Source organism: Cricetulus griseus, chromosome 3, assembly GCF_003668045.3.
Source record: "Cricetulus griseus strain 17A/GY chromosome 3, alternate assembly CriGri-PICRH-1.0, whole genome shotgun sequence".
In the NCBI taxonomy this organism is placed as follows: domain Eukaryota; kingdom Metazoa; phylum Chordata; class Mammalia; order Rodentia; family Cricetidae; genus Cricetulus; species Cricetulus griseus.
The window spans coordinates 31,306,385-31,331,829 of record NC_048596.1 but is presented as its reverse complement, the minus strand read 5'-3'; the positions used below and the strand labels follow the sequence as shown (position 1 = coordinate 31,331,829).

The 25,445-nt window shown below is 41.2% G+C and overlaps 2 protein-coding genes across 2 annotated transcripts in view; one reads left to right on the top strand and one right to left on the bottom strand.

Moving 5' to 3' along the window:
- Positions 1 to 11,756, top strand: part of Uhrf2 (ubiquitin like with PHD and ring finger domains 2) — a 73,741-nt gene extending 61,985 nt beyond the window's left edge. The window contains exons 11-16 of the mRNA XM_027406417.2: positions 3,826 to 3,988; positions 4,759 to 4,899; positions 6,051 to 6,147; positions 6,466 to 6,623; positions 9,669 to 9,767; positions 10,749 to 11,756. Coding sequence (XP_027262218.1) covers positions 3,826 to 3,988; positions 4,759 to 4,899; positions 6,051 to 6,147; positions 6,466 to 6,623; positions 9,669 to 9,767; positions 10,749 to 10,895 — 805 coding nt within the window. The 3' untranslated portion in view covers positions 10,896 to 11,756. The remainder of the gene's footprint in view (positions 1 to 3,825; positions 3,989 to 4,758; positions 4,900 to 6,050; positions 6,148 to 6,465; positions 6,624 to 9,668; positions 9,768 to 10,748) is intronic.
- A 6,233-nt stretch (positions 11,757 to 17,989) lies between these two features.
- Positions 17,990 to 25,445, bottom strand: part of Gldc (glycine decarboxylase) — an 87,017-nt gene continuing 79,561 nt past the window's right edge. Inside the window, exons 22-25 of the mRNA XM_027406416.1 lie at positions 24,236 to 24,331; positions 20,565 to 20,737; positions 19,371 to 19,451; positions 17,990 to 18,635 (exon numbers count right to left, since the gene is read on the bottom strand). Of these exons, the coding sequence (XP_027262217.1) occupies positions 18,492 to 18,635; positions 19,371 to 19,451; positions 20,565 to 20,737; positions 24,236 to 24,331 (494 nt within the window). The 3' untranslated portion in view covers positions 17,990 to 18,491. The remainder of the gene's footprint in view (positions 18,636 to 19,370; positions 19,452 to 20,564; positions 20,738 to 24,235; positions 24,332 to 25,445) is intronic.

Sequence of the window (25,445 nt, the reverse complement as noted above, 5' to 3'; positions counted from 1 at the left end):
GTGACTCACTAATGTGAAATAGGCTTATGAAAATAGTTAAGTAAAATATCAGGTAACTTAATCACTCTGCACTCCAAGCAGTTAGAATTTGTATTAGTAAAGTGACTTCAATTTATAAAGTCAGATTTTTTTTTAAGATTTTATTTATTTATTTATTTATTTATTTATTTATTTATTTATTTATTTATTTATTATGTATACAACATTCTGCTTCCATGTATATCTGCACACCAGAAGAGGGCACCAGATCTCATAACAGATGGTTGTGAGCCATCATGTGATTGCTGGGAATTGAACTCAGGACCTCAGGAAGAGCAATCAGTGCTCTTAACCTCTGAGCCATCTCTGCAGCCCCCTAAAGTCATCTTTTTGAATTAAATTCCCTTTATCTAAAAGGTCCAATTGCGTTGACATTTAATATTAGTGTTACCCTTACTAGGATACAAATTTTAATTTCCAAATATTTTATTCTGTAAATCCATGCTGGCGTTAACAAAATAACTAAAACCCTAGATAGCAAAGATGGCTTTATCACTTGTCATAGTAAAAGTTTCATGGACTATATAAAAGTTACAAGGTTTTATGTCCTATAAAGAGTATTTTGGCATTGAGTAAAAATCATTATTTTTGCACTTTGAATATAAAGCACTAAGTTTTAAATAGTGTACTTTTAATTTGTTTTTATCATGTCAAATAAAGAATATACAAGTATTATTTCAAGAGTATGCATACCAGGTTGCATAGACTCTTGTTTTCATATCTTCTGTATTATTTCTGACAGTAGGTTTATTTTACTGAACTAGTAGAGGAGACATGTCAGATTTGCTGGTGAAATCTCATTCCTGAGACAGGAATATAATCCCTTGCTTTCCTTTTACTACAAAAAGAACAGCTCTTTAAGAGATATAACCTTGGAAATCAGAAAGAACCCAGCATGGCACATTTTTGTCAGTGACCATGCATCTTAAATTAACAATGGCTTGGGTTGTTAAGTATAAGAATTTTATTTTTCTGTTCTATAACACTTTTGCTTGAGTGAACTTTGGTTCATAATTACCAACACTTGGAATATACATAGTACATTCCTTTTAGATTTTTGGATAATCCCATAAGTAATGTTACAACCTCTTTAGAAAATGATTGGCAACAATAAAAATGTTTGCTGTTAAAAAGAGGGTTGTAAAAATGCAGTAGACTGAAAACAATTTGGGATTGACTTGTCTTATAGTCCTTAACATATAGTTAACCAACTAGATGTTGGTTAAACTTTAGACAACTGAGCTGTGTGTGCCTTGTGATTGATTATAAATCTTCTAAAGAATTATTTTGCCTTATGAACATGAAAACAGAAATGAAAGGTCTCTAGCTTAGTCCACAAACATGTACTCTTTACCAAGCAGTATATGGTACAATTCACTCTTGCTTCTCTACTAAGAGGAAGTTTGACACTTTGTTGCTTCTGAACCATACCCATTTCTTCCCAACTCTGCTGCTTCAGAAAGTGAAGAGGACATCAAGCTATACAGCTGTTCTTTATGCCAGGGCCATTCAAGGCCACTGATTGCTGGAGTTATATATATACAATAATAAAAGAACTTCATTGCTTTTCTTTTGTCTTGTTTTATACATCAGACTCCTTTCACATTTTCAAGAGTCTGTATACTTATATGAAGTAAAAAATGATGGATGTAGTCGTATGTAGTGACAGCAATAGTTATGATTAATGGTACCTGTGAACATTAAAGTATGCCACTCAGTGATGAGAAGGTAGTATTTATTCTCTCTTTAAAAAGATGAGTGATGATTTGAGAGGTGTTCCATGTAAGATACAACAATAACTCTAAGCCGGGCGTTGGTGGCGCACGCCTTTAATCCCAGCATTTAGGAGGTAGAGGCAGGTGGATCGCTGTGAGTTCGAGGCCAGCCTGGTCTCCAGAGCAAGTGCCAGGATAGGCTCTAAAGCTACACAGAGAAACCATGTCTCGAAAAAACAAAAAACAAAACAAAGCAAAGCAAAACAGAAAAAAAACAATAACTCTATAGTTAGATGGCTATATTTTAATATTTAAAATTTTTATATTATATGTATGGATATTTTTCCTGCATGTTTGTCTGTGTACCAACCATATGTGTGCCTTGTGCCTGAGGCGGCTAGATGAGGATATTCACTGGGTGTTGTGAGCCATAATGGCTATATTTTATCCTACTTCCTGGTGTTTTAAAATGATTCCCCTTTAGATAAAAGACATAACTTTAGCAAGCTGAATTTTCAGCACATCTGGAAAAGTTACACTCCATTTGCCTTAAGATGACTGTATTTAAGAGATTCATTATCAATAGGTCAGTCACAGTCTTAAGATTGTTTTTTTTTTGTTTATTGTTTTTTTTTTAGTTTGAGCCCACAACAAAGAAAATACCCCAAAATATTTTGTATTATATTTGATTTTATCAAGTTTGCTAAGTTTGTGCATGTATATATGTATATTTGTATGTGTGTATGAAGAGGCACATGCATAGCCAGAGGACAACCTCAGGTGTTGTCCCTATTTTTTTGTTTTGTTTTGTTTTTTTGAGACAGGGTATCTTACTGGCCTGGAATTCACCAAGTAGGCTATGCTGGCTGATCAATAAGCCCCAGAGATCCACGTTTCCACTTAACAGCATTGTGATTATAGCCACATTATAAGCCCATTACTACACCAGTCATTGTTTTAAAAATAACATTTTTCATCAGTTTCAGATTTGCATACATATACACAATGGTTTTTTGATCATATTCGCTCCCTACTCTCCCCATCAACCCCTCTTGGGTCCATTCCAAGTTTCCCATATCTTCCCACTGCCTGTTGACTCCCGTGTGTGCTGCCCACATACTCATGGTTATGACCTGAAGTTTCTTATGGAGGATCTAGGAATCCAAACGTAGGTCCTTCTACTTACAATGTGGCAGTTTACCTAGTGAGCCAACTCAATTTAACCTTTGTGTGTTAGCCATGGTTTTCTTTCACCAAGCTTAGGAAGTAGGGTATCATAAAGGAATATCCCCACCAAGTAGACTGCTAGTTTTAGAACTATATATTCCTCAAAAGTTCTTACAACATCCAATCCAGTCACTGATTTACCACTGCATGCTAAGGGGGAGCCTTAACCAAGACATGCTCCTTCCCACACAGTGGTCCTCTGTGGCTGTGTGTCATCAGTAAACCATAGTAATCTCAAGGAACCTAATTTCTTCACTGTCGTGACTTCCCCACCACTTTGATGCACTTAAATTTATCCTTCTGTGGAGGTCTTCAGAGAATATGCTCATGTCACACTTGTTCTCAATATCCTTTAGACTTTTCAGAATTTCTACTGTCTGGAATGTGGAAAAATCTAGAAAAGCCATTTGTACCTTGCTGAAAAATTTATTTTTCTGGATTCTTTCTACATTATTCCAGAAATTTATCTCATTTCATCAAAAATTAACTGTTAAAGCAATTACTTGCTTTAGTTTCCCACCATTCTCCCTTTTCTCAACAAACATTATTTTAAGCAAATTCCATGTATTTCTAGTTGTTTTCTATTATACGTGGCACAGATGTTACTACTTTCAGAAGAACCCTACGGTCCAATCCCCTCGCTTGGGGTTGACATCAGAAAACTGATTTGTCTTCTCTGCTGGTGGGGGAAAGCATAATCCTATTGTCTGGAATAATATGGAAAGAATCATAGAATTTTAGTCATCAGGTAAGGCATAATTTACCTTTTAATTGAGTTAATGACTCAGTTATATACTTGAAGAAAGATTGCTTGGTATAAAGACTTTGTTTTATCTTCTTTTAGGGCATTGGCCCTAAACTGTGATGCTCCATTGGATGATAAAATTGGAGCAGAATCTCGGAATTGGAGAGCTGGTAAGCCAGTCAGAGTGATACGCAGTTTTAAAGGGAGGAAGATCAGCAAATATGCTCCAGAAGAAGGCAACAGATATGATGGCATTTATAAGGTGCTCTATCTGGCATGATATCTCCTTGGTCATTCTGGGGCTTTTAAGACATGGTTACCAAAGGGAACTACTCTGGGTGGGCTAGAGAAAGGATAGGCTACTTCAGTTGGCATTTCTACTTCGAAATGTAAAAGATACGTGAAGTGAATGAACTCTTAATTTCAAGATTTGGAAAAAGGGCTTTGAAATTCCTAAGGCAGAACTATAGTTTGCGCCCAGTTGGTTTTCTTTTGTCTGTTTCTTGTTTGGCACTGAGGGTCTCAACTCCACGACTTGTTTGGGCCAGCACTCCACTCTAGAAATATATAAAAATTTCTATATTTAGTATATAGTATATATAATAAAATCATGTATGTAATTTGACCACTATATATCTTAACTACTATGTATCTTTAAAATACTTTTAATAATGACAATAGAGTTTCCAAGGCAGACTGTATACATTATAGCATTAAAACTGTGTTCATGTCCTTGGATACAGAATAAACAAATCAGCTACCACCATTTGTCTCTGCTTAGTTTGCAAAATTCTGTTAACTTGTTACTCTGTTAAATTTATATTATAACCCTAAGTGGGAACTATCTTAATAGGAAATAAGCTCATAACAATGTGTTCATAATATTCTTGACTAATTTACGGTTCTTATAGCAAAGCAACTTTTCTGAAGTTGCATTTAATTATAGCAGATTTATTTAAACTACTAATGTGATGGTGTCATGATTAGTCTAAACTTTAGATTTCAATGTCATCCTGAAATGTCATGATATAGGTAGTGAAATACTGGCCAGAGATTTCATCCAGCCATGGCTTCTTGGTTTGGCGTTATCTTTTAAGAAGAGATGATGTTGAACCTGCTCCTTGGACCTCAGAAGGAATAGAACGATCAAGGAGACTGTGTCTGCGATTGCAGGTTAGAGCCTCTCGGTCTGCACTGTTCGTGTGTTACAAAAAATGTACAGCCATCTCTGCTCCTTTAACATTGTACGTGTATCAATGGGTCAGTAGACTGAGATGTAAAGGATGCAGAAGGAAACCACACAAAAGGTGGCTTCCTGGTTATCTTGTGACCATGCTGGGGAAAAGTAGAACATACACAACACACACACACACACACACACACCACACACACACACACACACACACACACACACACACACACACACACACACACTGCTTTTTAAGGTTTTTTAAATTATTTTCTCTTTTAATTATTCTCATACATTACATCTCCACCACAGTTTCCCCTCCCTCCATCCCTCCCAGTCCCCTAACACACGCATATGCCCTCTTCTCTTCCCCAGATCACTCCTCCATTTTCCAAAAAAACAAAACAAAACAAAACAAATGGGGGTGGGGGATGGGGGGGGAGCCTCTCAGGAATATCATCCAAACATGTCATAGCAAATTACAGTAAGGCTAGACACAAAACCCTCACATCAGGACCGGGTGGGACAACTCAGTAGGAGGAAAGGGGGAAAGGGTCCTAAGAACAGGCAAAAGTCAGATTCACCCCCCCACACACTCCCACTGTAAAGAGTCCCAAAAGGACACCAAGCACACAGTCATAACTTACATGCAGAGGACCTAGCTCAGACACAACAGGCTCCCTGATTGTCATACAACATTAATTTAGTTCCATTTGAGTTTCTAAAATCTCCTTCCAGCCCATACTTTTGGGAGATGAGAAATTTGGCACTCAGTTTTTTGTTTGAGATTGAACCCACAATTTTCATCTTGTCTATTTGAATATCCTTTCCTGTGCCCCATGTTTGATCCCCACTTCTAGCCTTCTTAAATTTTTCATCACAAACAAAGCATGTGAAGATTTTTCTCTTCGATCTGCAACTAAGGTCATTGCAATATAAAACCTTGTAACAGTCCAAGCTGCAAGGCTTTAGGCAGAATTTGAGATTTTAATTGTCTTTTGCTCTTTGAATTCTTTAAGTGTATATTTGCTTTATGTAAATCAAATATGGAGAATGTATAGACAACTGCCCCTTCCCTCTATAAAGTTTTCCATCAGGATTTAACTCAGCGTTGTCTTTTTACTCCCCTCATCAGTATCCAGCAGGTTACCCATCAGATAAGGAAGGGAAGAAGACAAAGGGACAGTCAAAGAAGCAGACCAATGAAGCCACCAAGAGGCCAGCTTCAGATGGTAAGCAGTGTAGAGGGTACATATTAATAACACATTTTCATAAAGAGAGATATATAGAGTGGCTAAATTGAGGGGTTCATAAATAATTATAATAAAGGGATTTTTTTGGGGGGGTTCTTTGTTTATTTTCTGAGAGGATGAGTCTCTTTAATAGAGTTACAACCATATCAGCAACAAGTCAAGAAAGTATTCTAGACTCGAGGACACTGCACCATGTGCTCATCTTCTTTCTAAACATTGCTGGTACCAGTGAACCTTTGTTACAGTTTCTAAGCAGAACTATGAAAGTCTGCTGACATAGTTTATAAATAATCCTAGATGAGTGTCCAAGTGCCTCCAAAGTGTTGAAGACATCGGAGTCACCAGAGGCAGTAGAGGCTTTCCAACTCAGCCCTCAGCAGCAGCGCCTAGTAAGAGAAGACTCTCAGAACCGGAAGCTATGGGATGAAGTGCTTGCGTCTCTTGTAGAAGGACCGGTATAACGTTTTTCTTCAATATTGATGCTCTGATATTAAAAATGCAAACAGTGATTTTCTCAAGTCAGTTCAGACTATATCTTAGGTAGTTTTCTAATCCATTTTCACCACCTTTTAGAACTAACAGGAGTCATTAAATTTAAGCACCTGTAGACTTATTTTGAACTTCTAAAATGTTAGTTTTTAATCATGAACTGATTAACTGACATTGGGATGCTCTTTTGGGGAAGAATTTTCAGTTGTAAAACTCAGACAACTGAATCTAAAACTCAGAAAGATTTGTTATAATTTAAAGATATCTAATAGTGTATCTTAAGTAGTTTGTATGATTTTCAAAATTTGTGTGTTCAGCTTTGAAGTAAAGTAAACCGGTCTTGATTGGAAAGGTGACTGTGTGGTTAAGCCTGTAGTACTCTTGCAGAACACCCAAGTTCAGTTCTTAGCACCCAGGTTGAGCAGCTCACAGCCACCTGTAATTCTGTCTCTGGGACCATTGCTCTCTTCTGGACCCCTATGGACACCTGCCCTCACACATGCACAGATACTCCACCTTACATACACATACAAATGGACATGTAATTTTAAAGACTTTTTATCTAGGGTTTTTTTCTTCTTCTTGACTTTGCAATAATTAAAGTGCAGCTGGGCCTCATGGTACATACCTTTAATCCCAACACTCTGGAGGCAGAGGCCTGTGAGTTTGAGGCCAGCCTGGGTTACAACATATCGAGTTCCAGGACATCCAGGACTACGTAGACCCTGTTTCAGAAGGGGTGAGGGAGAGCTAATAAGGTTGATGTGGGGGTTTCAAGTTAAACTGAGCTCACCAAATGCTAAATCTTCAAATGGGAGCTATTTGCACATTTGATTTATTGTATCTCCTGTTTTGTTTGTTAATTTGATCTCTCTGTGTAAAGTAGCTTTATATCTTTTCTTCTGAAGTGATATGATGGTAACTGTGACAGAGCTCTAGGTAAATTATATTTTCCCATCTCTTTGTAATTCTTCCTATACTGACTGTTGCCTTTATTTCCTTTTTTGCAACAACTAAAACGTCTCATGTGTCTCGAGGGAGTAAAGTAAGAGGTACCTGCTCCCCATCTAGCCTGGAGGGTCTCCTGTGATTGTTTTACCTTTTTGGGTTGAGAGATAATTAACATTATTGCATTAAGTTTGTTAGGAAAGGTTATCAAATACTATTTGGCTTTATGTCAGAAGTCTCCCATTTCCTTTGCCTGTAAATGTGATTTATCTCTTGGGTTAGCCTTGAGTATAGAGATTTTGTTCTGTGAAAGTTATTACCTGATTTTTAGGGAAGGGACCCAGATATAAAGAGTGTGAGGTCAGACTCATTTCCCTTGGGCCACAATAGTTGTTAACCGTTACTTAGGTGAACAGTTAGATTTGTTGGGAAGGATATGACTGGTTAGTGGTAGATAACTTCAGTGAACTCCAGATAGGGATGAGCATGGGACAAAGTAGCAGATATTGCTGTGGGAAAAGCCACCTGAGGGAACATGAATGTGTGGGCATCAATGTCCTGCTCTTAACAAGACCTGACATGCCTGCATCCAACTGCTATGACTTGACAGCTGGTGGTTACTGTGAACATGTAGTGTATATTCTTTTAATGTATCACATTAATGGTTTGTAATTCACTTGACTTTTATAGTCTATGTTAAAATACCACTTAGCGTCAATACATCTTTTAAAATGTCATGTATGTTGATGTTTTAATTTGAAGAGCTTATAAATTCTACCTTCTATTAGTAAAAAGAATCTAAAGAATATCTTTTTGTTACTATAAAAACCAAATGGATGATCACCTTTATGACTGTTTGAAAACCTCCTTTTTATAGGTTAAGACACAAACAAGCCAAGCATTGTGGTACATGTGTTTAATCCCAGCACACAGGAAGCTGAGGAAGGTCAATCTCTGAGTCTCAGGCCAGCCTGGGCTACATAGTGTGAGACCTTTTTTAAAAAGAAAGGAAGGAAGAACACACACACACACAGACACACAGACACACAGACACACACACACACACACAGAGAGAGAGAGAGAGAGAGAGAGAGAGAGAGAGAGAGAGAGAGAGAGAGCCAGGGTAAATTGGAACTAATGATAGCTTTTGAAGATGCAGGGCATCATTTGATTATGTTTGCACTTGTACTTCATTTTAAATAAATATTGCCCCCTAGAAAATACAAGATTTGGAAATAGAGGCAAAATAGTACACAGAATCTTAGGATGATAAATAGGTTTCTTGCAACACTGAACTCTTAAGAGTTTTTGCCTAATGCTGTTTTAGTTCCAGAAAAACTATTGTAGCTTGTTACAGGGAAAGACTGACCAGCCAATGTATTTCTTTGCTGGAATCTGTGCAGTGGAGCTTACAGAACAAAAAGAACACAATACTGATTGGCCGTGTGATGAGCTGCCTGTTTTTTGTTGTATTTACAGTGCTGGGCAAGTGGTATACCACTTTTTTGGGTGTGGGGCATGTGTGTGGGTGTGTGTGGTTCTTGGTGTACCTCTGGAAGTCAGGATAACTCATGGGAGTTGATTCTCACTTCATGTCATTTGGTTCTCAGTGGTGAGTCTCAAGTTGTTAGGCTTGACATCAAGCTGCTTTTCTGCTGAGCCATCTGGCTGCTCCTAATTCCCCACATCCCTACCCCTTAAGTCAAAAATAGCTGCTCATGGAAGCACTTTCCTGTTACTCAAGAGGCAGAAGCTGCAAATATGCAGAAACGAAGAATAGTTTATGGCCTGCTCTGTTCTAGGAAAGACCTCTCTCTGTTAAGCACAGCATCCCCCCCCCAAAAAAAAAGGAACAAACAAAATCTAATAGTTATTACCACTAGACTGCAATTTCTGAGGGACTTGAGGAAGTTTCCTTAGTTTCCTTCATTTAGGTTATCTTAGGAAGTCACTACTTGATTTTTTTCTTAGTGGAAAGCATGTTAATTGTGACAAAGATTTTCATGAGTATATTTGACCTGTTAATCTGTTCCTTCTTTTTCTCCTGTTGGGTACCATTGTAGAATTTTCTGAAAAAACTGGAACAGTCTTTTATGTGTGTGTGCTGCCAGGAGCTGGTGTATCAGCCTGTCACAACAGAGTGCTTTCACAATGTCTGCAAGGTGAGTCCAGTGCCACTTTCCCTTTATGTTCTAGTCTGACAGCACAGTGGGTGCCACCTGTTTTAGCATGTGAACAACCATTTTTCCATGAAGGATAGTTATGGCCCCTTTACTATAAAGTTAGAAAACTTTTTATTTACATCTTGATGGTAAATGCAATTTAAAATTTCATAGTAGCAGTAATTTTCATCCATACAGTTAGAGGTATTTTACTGTGCTTGGGACTGAGGAAGGGTTAAAGTGGAGAATGAGACACCACAGTACCCTATTCTTTTCTCTTTAATAGTGATTGTGTGTCTTACACACTATACTGCAAGCTGAGAGAGTACATGTATTTAATAAGAAGTCCTTTCTGGCAGGCTGCTCAGGTGAATTGAGGATTGTGCTGCCAATGCACTTGAAGAAGAAAATCAAGCTTTAGACAAGGCAGGATTAGAAGCTTGCTGTACCAAGTGTGATTTTGTGCACTGATCTGACTCCAGGACTTTAGTTTCCTTTGTGAAATGGACATACATATTCACCCATAACCATATGTCACTAAGCTCTAGATTGAGTATAACTAGATATACCTGAGAGAACCTATCATGTTTCATGATTTCATAATATATTTTAACTCTCAGCAGCAGAACCTGATTAAATCCAGCCATGAAAGTTAAGGTTGTGGGAAGCATGCATAGTCTCTAACAATCACTTCACTAGGTGAGGAAATCAAACCACAAGCTACTTTAGCTTACCTGAAGTCTCACAGCATGTGTTAGTAAAGCTGTGACTGTAGACAGTATGGTGCAGATTTGGGCCTTCAGAACTGTTCCTCCTAGACCTTTCTCTTGTAATGAGCAGGGGGTATCTAGTTTTTATTAAGAATATAACTATTGAATGATCTCTCCATATAATCATAGTTGTTTTCTCCCTCTTTCCTTGCTTACCCCGTCTGCCTCCCGCCACCTCCTCCCCTCCCCTTTTCTTTTGTTTCTGTCATAGGATTGCTTACAGCGCTCCTTTAAGGCCCAGGTTTTCTCCTGCCCTGCTTGCCGGCATGATCTCGGCCAGGATTATGTCATGATTCCAAATGAGACTCTGCAGGCTCTACTTGACCTTTTCTTCCCTGGCTACAGCAAAGGGCGGTGATCTGTGTTTGTGTTGTTCCTGGTGGCTTCTTGGACAGTATCAAGTCTCAAATGAGTGGGGAGGGTTAAAGCAATGCTGGACCATGTCTCTCATCCGGAAGCAGCTGCTCCTCTTTCCCACAGCCATCCTCCTTTGTGTGTAGTAAGAGGCCCATTCTCAACTGTCTTTTAGATATGAAAAGGTAGTTCTTCTCGTAACAACTCATTTTAATGAATGAAGCGTCAAAGCCTCCACTGTAGTTGATACCCAATTTATGATTTATTTTGCAACTACCTCAGGACAGAAAAGATTTATGGGGATTTTAAAAATTGACTAATTAGTTAAATGAGATTTTAGCTACACACTGCCTCCCAAATATTAGTTGTGCCTGTTTCTTGTAATTTGCTTTCCCAGTAAAGAAGACAGATGAGATTATCAGAATGAACACAGCTTCTGTTATATGCATAATACTTTTTAAATGTGTCTATTTCCATCACATTGTGTGTTTTACAAGAACAGGTTCACTTTTTAACTCATTTGTGATCTCCATTGTGGTTTTTTTCTGGTGTTTTATGCAAATTGACTACTAATGACTAATGAGAACAATATGAATGCATTGTTGCTACATTAGTGTAATGTGGTGTGATTTTGCAATGACAGAGGTGTCTGAAGCTCTAGTTGTAAATGTTCACGAAAAGCCACTTCTGTCAAAGTCTGGCTGCTTTTAGTAGTTCTTACTAGTTGTTTTCCATCTGCAGATTATGAGGGCTGTGCTGACTTTTGAGAAGATTGAAATTGCTTCACATTGTGACCCTAAATTTTATATTCACTATATTCCTTAAGAGTATTCCTTAATAAATATTTTATGATCAGACAATGGCACATTTAACTTTACTTGTTTATATTCTTCTGGCTAGTTCTGTGGAGTTTTGTAAATCAGTTTTGGTTTTCATTTTGTCTTGCTGAAACATTTTCACTCTGATTTTGGTATGAAAGCTAGAATGAAGTCTGACACAGTAAGGACACATTTCACCTGTGGCTTAATGGTAAATGGGGATATTTTTCAAAAGAACAGGCTGACTATTCTATGATATGCAACTACTTTTTGAAATTTTTCATTAATTTTTATTTATGGGTATGTATGTCTTCTTGCATGTCTGTATGTATACTCTGTACATGCATGCAGGTGCCTGCAGGGACCTGAAAAAAGTTTCAAATCCCCTGGAACTGGAGTAACAGGTGGTTGTGAGCCACCCAATGTGGGTGCTGGGATCTGAACAGCATGTGCTCTGACCTGCTGAGCCATCTCCATTCTTTGCTATATGCAGGGTTTATCTTATTTTTTTCATAGTATTTCGAGTGCTACTTCTATATTTCTGAAATGAGAATATTTCAAAAACTGGATCAAACACACAGATTTATAAACATCTATTGTCAACAATTTATTATTTGCTATTGAATATTGGTATTTAATATTCAGCATGAATATTGAAAGTTTGTTATACACTGTTTTGTTTTGTTTTGTTTTGTTTTGTTTTTTTCTGAGACAGGGTGTCACTATGCATCCCTTGCCAGCCTGGAACTAAGTAGATCAGGCTAACCTGGAACTCAGAGGTCTGCTTCCCTCTGCCTCCTGTATGCTCAGACAGACAGATGTATTTTATGTGTGTTAACATAGTCTTTCCAGCCATTAAGAGGCAGGTATTATGAAGCCCACCCTTACCTGTGTGGTAGACTGGGATAACTAGAGTCCAAATCTATAACCTGTACTTTCATCCTGTGTAGGCTCTCACCTCAAGATAATGGAAAACTAATATTTGGTTTTTGCTTTACTACATCCAGTTTAAAGTAAGGTTCTGGGAAAGTGTCATGATTGGCTATTAAATTTTCCAATAGAATGGAGTGATTATTGTATACCCGTTCACATCGGTATCAATCAAGAAGATGCCCCACTTGCTTGCCTTCAGGCCAATGGGAAGGGAGCATTTTCTCAAGTGAGGATCCTTCTTCCAAGATGAAACTAGCTTGTCCTCCTTTCTATTGGCAAATTGAATAGCCTGTCCATCGGTCTTTTATGGAAAGTATATTCCTCATTATCTTTTGAAATAGCCTCTTTTAATCAATTAAAACACCTAGATTTTTCTGTCTGTGAGTTTTACTATTCCTCATAGTTTTCTGTGTTGAAGCATGTTGATTATACTGTTAGCCTGTCCCTTATACCATACTTTAAAGAATGCCTGTGCCTGACCCTGTGGCCGCTCAGCAGTCAGTGTGGGTAAACCCTCAGTGGCAGCACTGCTGGGGAAGTCTGCGCTTTCCCAAGGACGACTGAGCACTCTGCATTCCACCCTGTTCTCTAGGAGTTCATGACTTCATCTGTTACATAAAACCACTTTGGTCTCACCAATTGTTTTGGTTTTTCTCAATAATCTTCCAAAACATCTTCTGAAGAAAATTCAAACCGTCATACTCAGATGTACCCAAATGCTTTTACTAGTGCGATGAAAGTCCAGTGGACAAGACTAAAGCCACACTGAAGTTTCTCTGCATCTGCTGTGAAAGCATGAGGCCTGGGCCGGGCGTTGGTGGTGCATGCCTTTAATCCCAGCACTTGGGAGACAGAGGCAGGCGAATCTCTTGTGAGTTGAAGCCAACCTGGTCTACAGAGCCAGTTCCAGGACAGCCTTCAAAGCTACAGAGAAACCCTGTTTGCAGAAAAAAAAAAAGCATGAGTCCTGTTAATGGCACAGAGTTGACTCCTTTCATGCAGTTTGAAGAGAGTTTGCTTCCATGGAAAGACATCTCCACACCACAGGGGTTTTGCTGAATCCCTTTTCCTCTCCTCACTTCCCTCTTGCTCCCCCAGAGTATGCTGCCTAGAATTCTCTCCTGCCCCTGCTGTTTCCTGTGTACTTGGTCCAACCTTTATTCCTACATCGACCCACAGCATAGCTGCCCTACTCTTAAAAATGGCCCTGGATTAACACTCGAGTACTTCCAAGCCCAGCCTGTTTGATAGAGTGGGAGTGTCCATCAGTGTTCTCATGCCATTGAGTTATATTTATTTTGTTTACTAGAATAAAGCTCTAGATTTCCCACAAAGGGCAAGAGACCAGATGGGTCAAATACAGACTAAGGTGCCTGTGATAACACTGCTGTCTGTTGAATGGGGATCTGTGGGGCTGGGGGTGATGGCTCAAATGGTAAAGTTCATGACAGGCAGGCATGTAGCCCTGAGTCCTCTAGAACCAATGTAAAAGGCTGGGCATGGCAGCAGAAACATGGGTTACTGGCTGCCTAGACTAACTGAATTGCTGACCTAACCAAGTGCTGTGACAGACCATCTCAAAAAATAAAGATGGAAAACCATAACGGAAATATCCATAACATCTGCCTTTGCCCTCCACACATTCATAATACCCCACACCCGTACCAACAAGGACAAACAGTAAAACTGATGCAAGAAGCTATGAAAACATCTTTAAGTTATGTGACAGGCTGAGTGTACACCAAAGGGCATATAGGGTGGCGCAAGATGTGAGATATTTTTAGTTAATGTCGTTTGTTACCAATTTCATCTGGATCCTTTGCTACCCAGACTTGTGCATATCAAATTAACCTGTGTAGTTTATATGGATTCAACTCACCACAGGAACCATGAATGATGTGGGGAGCCAGGCAAGCAATAGTCAGTGTCACAACTGTGTGTGTGTGTGTGTCTGCTGTCTGCCTGCCTGCCTGCCTGCCTGCTTGTGCAATGTCTATGTTGTGTCTGTGGTGTACCTCAGAAAGAAGGTACATGTCTTTAGAAAATAAGGAAATGAGATCAGTGCACAGATTGCTTTTTAAATAGACTTCAGTTTTCAGGGCAGTTTTAGGTTTGCAGAACTGAGCAGAAAGTACCCTGAGCTCCCTGCAGCTGGCACCTTGCCTTGCCCTCTGCTTTTAATACTTAATTAGCTGTGTGTTGATTTCAACGGATGAACAAATATTGGTTCATTATTCCTGAAATCCATAACAATATGGCTCATCTACTTTAGATTCTGTTAAAGAATTATAAGCTCGCTCCAATGTTCATTTCAGTTTGCTTACTTATGTTGGCATGTTTCGCTTTGTGATGCTGGAGATTGGACCCAGGCCCTCATACATTCAGGGTAAAGGCTCTGGCACTGAACTGCAAGCCCAGCCCAACATCTCTCATTTCAGAAGCTAATTTTTAACAGAAAAACAAGGCATCTTCTTTGACAGGGAGTAAATTAAAATAATGTTTAATGGATTTGTGTGAACATTCCCCTTAGCAACCGTAATGTAGAGGAAAAGGTTAGGTTACTGGGTTGCCTGTCAGAGCCACCACACTCTCATTTAAAAAGCACTGCTTTTATGGAAAACCTTCACCAGTCCTTGGTCAGCACCAGATCCTGCCTCCTGCCACGTTTTCTGATCATACTTATGTTTTGGGTCATTAGAGAAGAGAAATCTAATTTTAAAATTCCAGATTTCTTGCCCACCCTGAGAAGCAGGAGAGGCTTCAGGGAACATGCTTCTGAAGATGAATAGGGAGTCTCAGGGGGAATAGGACAGACAATTATGAAGGGATTTATTACACCAGTGTACACAGGGGCTGGGTAGTCTCAACAATGACTGCACACTGGAGAGGCTGAGAACCCAGCAACTGCTGAAGGCTGGGGGATTCCTGGAGAACCACTGGCCTTAGTCCACTTTGTGGGAGGCTGAAAGAAGTGCTGGACGGCCCCAGCAGCCACAGCCAGAGTAGATGGGCTCAGGTGCAAGGAGCAAAGATGGGCAGGCAGAGTAGGACTGCCTCATATCTGGGCTGCTGATGGAAGATGGTGCCCTTACCCCTTCCTGGAAATGTCCAGATCCAATCAAAATTAACCACAGGAGTAAGGACAAGACAAAGCAGTCAATGAAGTCAGATAGAAATCACATTATGAACAAGAAAGGCACCAGGGAGGAAGTATCACATGATTATCAATCTTTAGAGCATCCTACACCCTTAACTAGTATTGAACAATTGGTCCTCTAGCCCCTCCACCTACCACTCAGGGTTTCTATGACAATCCTGAGGCTACTGTTATCAGCACTGCTCTCCAAATTTAATTTTCAAATTCAAGGCCTTGGGGCATTCATTCCCCTGCCTCCAACATTCCTATCAGTGGCCTTAGGTTTGGGCTCCTGCATGGTACCCTTCCAATTGCAATTACTTGCTTGGGAGATAGGGAACCTGGCGGTGGTGGCGTTTTCTTGGCTTGGTTCAGACAGGACTGAGCCGAGGACATAGATCAGAGTGCACAGTGAGTATCAGTACCTCATTTGGGAACAGCTATGAAAGTCTCAGCCAAGTCAAAAGGATCTCTTCTTAAAGTAGTAAGATTCACCTTAAAGGGCCGGGGCTGGAGCTCAAGTAGAATGCTTGCCTAAAACAGGCAAGGGACACCTTCAGCTAGATCCCCAGGACTCTCCTGGTCCATCTCACCCCACCTCACAAATTAGCACAAGACTGACAAAAACCCAGCCTCTGAAGACCCATCTGTTGACCTGCATTCTAGAAAGATCTCCATAAGCAAAGATAGATGAAACACAGTCTTTTATCCAGAACAGGGGTGTGGTATATTCAGTGACAAAAGATAGTTTCTTGACCAGATACAGGATTCAAGTGTCCCTTTCTGGGTGCACAAGCCACCCGAGACAAGTGGTTTGGAAACTGAAATGTCAGCTCTTTGGGTGGTCTGCAGAGTACTGGGCCCCAATTACTGAGTCAGGGATGTTTCCAAGCATATGGAGTCCATTGTTTCATTATGAGCCAGGGCCCCCTGGCCCCTTGTGTCCTGTAAGATGAGGACCGTGAGACAGAGGGATGCCCAGTTGATAGGACGCAGGCACAGACCTTTCACAGACTCCTAGTCTAAGCTACTCATAGGCACAGCCACACAGCTTTGTATTAAATGCAACTCTGTTGTATAGCTAAGAATAGCTGGAGGGCTGATCTTGAGGAATAAACAAAAACTTTTTTAATTAGGGGCACATTCTACAAGAAGCCAGAGGCTGTCTTCAAGACTTGGTGTTTTTACACTCTTAAAAGGATCTGTTCACAAATGACACTGCAAGTACTGACTTCCATGCAATATGACTCAGGATCATGCCTCTAGTCACAAGATACTAACTAGTTCTAATTGAACACAGCACAGGAAGCCCTCACTGCTAAGAGTCCAGTGATGACAGATGTGGTCCTGTTCTCAGGGCACTTAGTCTATGAGGCAGAAAATAAAAAAAAAAAAAAAAAAAAAATTAAGGAGAAAACAAACTGTGGAGATAAGAGAAGTGGCCCATTTCCCCAGAATTCAAGGAAAACCTTTACAAAGTACTGAGATGAAGGGAACAGGTGCCAAACCAAGTGCCGGGGTGGGGCTTGAGGGGACAGTGTTTTAAGTAGAAAAATCCCCTTCAGGCCAGGACCCAGAGGTGGGAGAGGACTGGCAAAGCGTGAGGTAAACACAAGAGGTATGATAATGCAGGACAAGTGGTTACCGGTGTTACACTCTGAAGATGAATAATAGATGGCTAGCTGGGGAAGCAGCCTTAGCAACCAACTGCAAGCACTGTAGCAAAGTGGAGCACTGCTGTTGGCTCCATCCATTTTCACATGCCGGTACTTGCAGAGAAAGGACCGCTGTGCGCCGGTGCCCGCCTACGCTCAGAAAATGGTTTCCTGCTTGGAAAAGGCAGTCTTCAGGTTTGCTGTTGCCATGGCAGCATGGACTCCTATTCGACCGCTGCACTGGAGCTAGGTTCAAATTCTGGCTCTCCACCCCCTCTCCGTTCACTCGAGGCTTCCTCCCCTCTCCATAAAGGACCACCAGCCCTTGGCTTACTGTCTCTGGACTTAACTGCTAAGTGAGTCAAACTGCTACTGAAGTGAAGTTGCAAAAGCCCATAATGAAGAGGGCCAGCGTGGCCTTCTCTGGCAAACGGGCAGTGCAAACCGTCTTCAGCCAGGGGTAAATGTAGCTGTTGGCCTGGGTGCTGTCACTGCCCTGCAGTCAGTTCCCTCTGAGTCTGGGGCATCATGGGTATAAAAATAGAATGGGAAGGCATTATTCAAATTCAGTTTTTATTAGAACACTAATGAAGCAGATAATAAAAAAGTTCCACATAGTGAAAGGAAAACAGAAATGCTGTGACAGATCAGGCACATTAGTGAGGAGGAATTCTTCAGTGTATACAAAATGTAAACATTTGCCCCGGGAGTTCCCAGAGGGCACAGTCCTCAAGGACTTATTTGGAACAAAAAGAATGTCTATTGAATTCCCAGCATAGGCTCTGTCCTCTGCAAATTTCTTGAATTAAAAAGTTAAAATTGCTAGCGCACCCCAGATTTTGTATTCATAAAACTAAATGGCTCCCAATCAAGGCAACATGAATAGCAGCTGTCACCACTCACCATGCTAATTGTGTTTACATTACCTTGAAAGATTATGGAAATATACAACATATAAACCTCCTGCTTGAGCCAAGCGCAAGAGAAGAAATATCCTTGTTTGTCAAATGCTTCAGAAAGAAGCATCAAACTAGTCCTTTGAACTTAGAGAGGAAGGACTAAGAGGAGGCCCTTTTCTGTTCCGAAAATGGAGACTCGTAGGCCCCCATGGGTGGGCAGGTGCAAACCAGGTGCTGATCTCCATAGATGTCATCGATCCGAGCAATGGTTGGCCAGAATTTGTTCTCTGGCTTCACAAAGGGCTGAAAAGGAAAAGACGGAAGATGGGGGATGTTCTGAGCTTTCCTTTGGGGGGAGGAGGATGTAGCAATTCATGTTCCCACAGTCTAGGGCATTGCTGGCCCAACAGATGCTAAAATCCACATTTTTCACAATTTCAACTTTGGAGTCTTATCTCAACACCTCTGGGACTACAAGATGCCTTTTCTACATAACCAAAAGAGGAGAGGAAGGGGCCTGGAGAGATGGCTAAGAGCACTTAGGGCTCTTGAAGAGGACCTGGGTTTGATTCCCTGTACCTACCTGGTAGCTAACAACCACATGAAATTCAAATTCCAGTGAATTTGATATCCTCTTCTTCCCTCTACCAGCTTCTACATACATACACACACACACACACACACACACACACACACACACACACACACACACACACACACACACACACACACACACGATCACACTGGGGTCCACCACCTCCCTGCTGGATGCAGTGGACAGCACACTGATCCACTCATCAGGACTGATGCTCAGTGCTAATTCCCTGCTTCCGTGGGTTCCCAAGTCTGTGACTGATGCCCGGAAGGAGCTCAGAGGACCCTCGAAGGCCAAGTCTTGCCCTCTGTTCCTCATCACAGTCCACATTTCACCAGCCATCCCAGATAGGCTTTTCCTGATGAGACTGTAGGAGGGAAACACTCAGGGGCAAGGGAGCTATAGTAACACCCTGGTTGAAGAGTTCAGTTGAGAGAACTTACCAGTGGAAATGCTGCTACCTCTCTAGAATATGGTCTATCCCAGCGGGAGGATGTGACACAGGTCAAGGAGTGTGGAGACATCTGCACAGAGAAATGGTGGCAGTCAGAACAAGGTGCTGCCTTCTCCCGCACCCTCACCCCAAGCACAGAGCTGATGGAAGGAAGCCTACAGAGAGGAAGCTCCTTTATTTGTTGAACTGGGGAGTCGGTGGAGGTGTTGATACAAATTTTATGAGGAAATAAGTCAAATAGAAAAGTTGGATAATCTATGGAGCATATCTACCACCCAGTAAGAGCAAATGAGTATTTTTCCCCCTTAAAAAAAAAAAAAATCACATCTGCTTCACCTTTTAACGTAAAATAGCAGACACAGGTGACGCTGCCCACATGCTCACACTGCCTCTCCATCCCCATCTTCTCCCGTGATGACCACTAACCCTGAATCTGGGGTCTACGATTCCCACTGTTTTTATCCTATGCATAAAGTTGGTTGGCCTGACAATGTAGCATCACCCTATGAGGAGCATTCTCCCTTTGGTGCAGTATTTCAAAGCAAGGTCACAATGCACCTGCAGCCAGGTGGTTCTGAACATGCCTCAGCATCTCATTCTCTAGCTTATAGCCATAAAGATGCCACTGCTGCCCACGGTGTGTTCTCAAGCTGTCTCCTCCTGATTAATGTTTACACTGAACCAGAAATGTGGGGTTTTCTAATGTATTTTGGAAGAGGTTGGGGAAATGTTGAACTTTCCTCCACATGGGCCATAAGCACTGCAAAACTCCCAAGCTGAATCAAATGCCAATTAGTTTGTTCCCAGGTTGCTATGCCAATACCAAACTATTTATATAGAGCATTCAGGAAGGAAGTGAGCAAATGCTACTGTGACACACTCTGACTACACCGTATCAAACAGTGATAATTCTCCAACTAGGGAGCCTCCTTCCTCCACCCCCTCCTTTCAGTCAGTTGGGTACAGGTGGAGACCACGGTTCCTACAACCAGGGTCCACTAACCACCATTGCGCTGTTCAAGAAAATAGAAACTGCTAACTTCGTTTCTCATAACTAGCTCACTCATTGTCTCATTCTAGGGAATCTAATCTTCACAGAGAGTTAGGGAAGGGTAAGCACATTCTTCAGGTACCACGTTCAATTCTGTGGGATGCTTTGAATAAATTACTAGCACTTGTGTACCTTCAGGGGGTTGACCCTAGGGTCAATGCGGCCCTCCTCTATATCAGCGATTTCTTGCCGGATGCTGATCATAGCATCACAGAATCTGTCCAGCTCTGCCTTGTCTTCTGACTCAGTGGGCTCAATCATGAGAGTCCCTGCCACAGGCCAGGACATGGTAGGGGCATGAAATCCTGCAAAGGAATACATGTAAGTCAAAGTACATAAATGTATAATTTTTTTTAATATGGCATTTTACAAGGACAAGTATCGAGGGTTAACAGGCTATTGTGAGAAAATTAGAGTGGGGTTTTCATTTCACTGGTGTTTTAGAATCTTTCTAAAGTTGACACTCAGCTGCAGAGCATGTGCTGAGCATACCCAAGACTTTAGATTCAAACCACTGCACCTCAAAAAAAAAACAGAAGAAAAACGCCCTTTTTATGATGATGTGTTACAATGAAGAGAAACAACCTATCAAAATTTAATGAGAAGGCAAGCAAATCACTATCCCCATTTGCCATGTGAAGAAACTAAGGCTTGGTCAGTATGTGTAGAACTTCTGCCTTCTCCTGAACATAGCAGAAACACATCTGAAGTGGCTGTGTAAGTTTTTATTTGTAAAATGAAGGAACAAAGAGATTTTTCTGGACCAAAGCAAAGAACACAGCTTTCCCTCATTTCACAGACACATCTGTGGGCCCGGTTTTGGTGTGTAGCACTAAGAGATCGAAACCACAGCCTTACTCATGTTCACGTAGATTTCCTACGCCATCTCTGAAACTACTTCAAGATGAAGCACAATTTCCCCTGTTGATGTACCTCCCAGAGAATCTTGCTCCAGAGAACAAAGGTTCCCAAGTTCTGGCAGGTCTTATCATTCCCTGGGGCTATTGTCATCCCTCCTCGTCTTAACCGACCAGCTCTCCAACATTATTTTAATAAAAATATTCAGGTACACAAGTAATTTCAAAGCACTGTTTACAGATACCCACATACCCCCATAGATGATGTCTGCTTTGCCACACCTCCATCTGTCTTATTTTTAAAATAGGTTTATATGTACTTACCGTGTGTGTGTGTGTGTGTGTGTGTGTGTGTGTGTGTGTGTGTGTGTGCGCGCGCGCGCTAGGAATTGGCTCTCAACCATTTGGGTCCCAGGACAGACTTAGGCTACCAGGCTTAGCAGCATGAATCTTTACCTACTGAGCCATAATGCCAGCCCAGTGTTATTTTTTTTTTTTTTTTATGTAATTCAAAGAACACTGCAACTATCAGAACACTTCATTTTGTAAGCAGTTCAGAATGTCCATCAGTAACTAAAATTCAGTATTCGAGTATTCCGTAATAAACCTTACAATGTAATATGCACATCTTAGTTAAACCATTTAATGGGCTTTGACAACATACAGCTGACCTAACCAGAGACAAGTTGTTTTGTTCTTTAAAAGCATAAACTGATTTAATTACCCATTTAAATCTGTCCTCAATACCTTGTGTGAGCAAATTTAATTAATAGTCTACTTTAGTGGCTCCCACATCTGGAATCATCCATCCCTGGAACCATTCACGTATTATTCTAGAATCAGAATCCTGGATCTTGACCCTAACTCAGGAAGAGAGGTACCCAAGGTAAAACATAAGCCTTAGAAACTCCTGGCAAGCTAGGATAATTTTGAAATGTTGGTCCCAAGATAGGGTTCCCCAAAGGCTGTGAAGGCTACTACACAGTGTACTTCCTAAGTGTATAGGTGACCAAGCCTCTCCTGAGGATCCAGTTGTCAGTTTCTTAGTATACATGGCTATTTAGTCACTGTCACTTATGAAAACATGTTATGTACTAGGAACCTGGACACTTCTGGGCTTTGGACGAGGGTGGAAATCTTTCCATCAAACATCAGAATCGTGTTAACATCTAGAGCATGTTAGGACTTGAAAATAATGGGTAGTAACTTCAATGGCCACTTTTCCTGGTCTCTCCTTTCCTATGAATGTGCTGCAAGTAGGTACATAACTAGACAGCATATCTAAGAAATGCATGTGCTGGCCCCAACTGGTCATTACTCAACCCCTGGCCAGGAGGGGAGCCAGAAGGAAGGGGCAGGGACTGCTGCCGTCAGCTCAAAGGGCTGCCAAGAAGAGACAGTGAGGAACTGACTGTTAATTTCATTAATAACCACTTTCTCTGCTATTCCTGTCTATTGTGTGTGATTCTACACAATAGCATAATCCATTTATGGGGAGTCATGTGTGGGCCTCTCTTGAAGATGCATCGGTAAACTGTTTAGAATTCCCCAATGCACATTTCTTCTTAAAACAACTCATTAAGGAGCTGGAAAGATGACTCAGTGGTTAAAAGCACTTCCTGCCCTTGCAGAGGACCTAGGTTCGATTCCCAGCATGCAGTACCCACATGGTGGCTTACAACCAAGCACTTATAACTTCAGACTTCAGTTCCAGGTGATCTGACACTTTCTTCCGACTCTGGCCTAGGCACACATGTGCAGCACTTACATCCATGTAGGCAAATTGCAAACATGTGGGGGAAGAAAAAGCTACTAGCTTCAGATAGCATTCCACATCTATTCATAGACAAATGGTCCAATGAGTAAAGTACTTGATGTGCATGCCTGAGGACTTGAATCTGGTCCCCAGCACCAGCAGGCAGAGTAGTACTCGTCTGTAATCCCAGAGCTAGGAGGAAGGCAGAGAAATGGATCCCCGGAGCTTGCTGGCCAGCCAGTGTAGCCAAATCAGTGAGCTCCAGGTTCAGTGAGAGACTGTCTGGAAAAATCAAGTGGATAGTAATAGAGGAAGACACTCTGTGAATGCATGGGTACACATGTGCAAATAGACACCCATGTGCACATAAGAACTTGTACACACTCATACACTACACTACACACACACACACACACACACACACACACACACACACACACACACACGCAAAAACTCAAGACACCCTCACATTTCTGAGAGCTGAAGGATCCACAGTGGAAGCTGAAACCAGGACCTTGATAAATGAACCCCATAATACCTAGAAGAGGTTTAGACCTCTTCAGAGAAAGGAATCTGTTTTTTTGTGCAAAATACATGCCTGCTTTTCATGTTCGGAAGCAGCTGATACAGCAACCCCAGAGTCACCTGGCTCTCCACTTCTGCAGGTGACTTGCTTTTGCTCTAGTCCCCTCCTCACCTACCAGCCTGCCTTTTCACGAGCTCTTCACCAGGCCCAGGAGAGGAGTGAGACGTTATTAGGCAAAGAGCAATAGCAATCATTTTCTTTGGGATTTACTGTTTTTTGTTTTGTTTTAGATGGAGTTTCTCTTTATAGCCCAGGCTTTCCTGGACTCACTCTGTAGACTAGGCTGGCTTCAAACTCAGAGATCTGCCTGTCTCTGCCTCCCACGTGCTGAGATTAAAGGCGTGCACCACCACTGCCCAGCTGGGATTTAAATTTTAACGAGACATCTTGACTGTTTGACATTCCACAAGATGCACATGGATATCTTTTGCAGGGCAGAAAGGAGTGTGTAACCACAGGGGGAGTCAGTCTTTCATTGTGGTTTTGAAGGCTGTCCCACTTACACCATTGGTTAGTTTACCAGGTGACTGTACCTCCATTTATGCTTCTAGGAAATGGTCCATAGCCTGTTAGAACAATTGTGCGACTGTCAAAAGCCACTTACCGTAATCCTGGAGCCTCTTGGCAACATCCACAGCCTCAATATTGGCAGACTTTTTGAAGGGTCTTGTGTCCAAAATAAATTCATGAGCCACGTACCCTGTTCAAGAACACAGTGTCAGGTGAAGTTGAGTATCAGCTTGTTGTTTCACTCAAATGGACAACTAAGCAATTCAGCTCTTTCTGTAGCCCAGGGGACCAAGCGTCTACGAGAACTTGATAAGGTCATAGTTGGCAATAAAGACTTCAGCTACTCTATCACAAGCACATCTGATTGCAGTTCACCGCACACCAGTGACCCTGGCATTGGATGAAGGGAGGTAGGGGCATTACTAGAACACGTAGCAGGAGATAGCCAGAATTTCTCTTCTGAAGACTTAAAAATCTACTTGGAACGGTTAAATACAATCCTGATCCTTTAATACAAATTCTCTCTAGAGCTAAAGGTTCATGGGTGCATTCATCAGTATTCACTTTCAAGGTTAAATAACTTTCTCCGTAAGGAAATGTCAATACACACATATTCACAGAACACATATATACTTTTATATGATTTTTCAAAGGAGTGTTCAAATATTTTGATTTCAGACTGTAGACCAAGTATTAGAAATAAGCACTGCTAGCCAGATGCGGTGGTGCCTACTTGTAGTCCTCGAACTAGGCAGAGGCAGGAGAACCATACATTTGAGGCTGTTAATCAAGACTTTGTCTTAAAACAAAATCCCACAAGAAAGAATAGAGACAAGAGAAAGGAAAGAAAGTGGGAGAAGGGGGGCACTGTCAAACAATCCATGAGATTGAAATCTATGGGGTCAGTTCACTTCAATCTATTTTGTAAACAGACTGCTCTTCTACACCCATCGGGAGCTACTAACTAAACTGGTGATAGGCGGGAGAGATGGCTAAGTGGACAAGAGCATTTCCAGTTCTTCCAGGGGACCCGAATTTGGTTCACAGCACCCATGTCAGGCAGATCAAAGCTATCTAAACTCCAGCTCCAGATAATCTGTTGCCCTTTTCTGGTCTCTGAGGGAAATGCATTCTGCAAAACCCACACCCAGAAACATACAATATACATAATTTAAAAGAATGAAAATAAAATCTGTATGAATAAACCGGTGAAAGTAGGTCAGCTTTAATAATCAATCAACATTGATAAGTGTCTTTATTTGGTTTTACAAGCTTAGGAAGACGGGCCAATGGGTAAGAATACT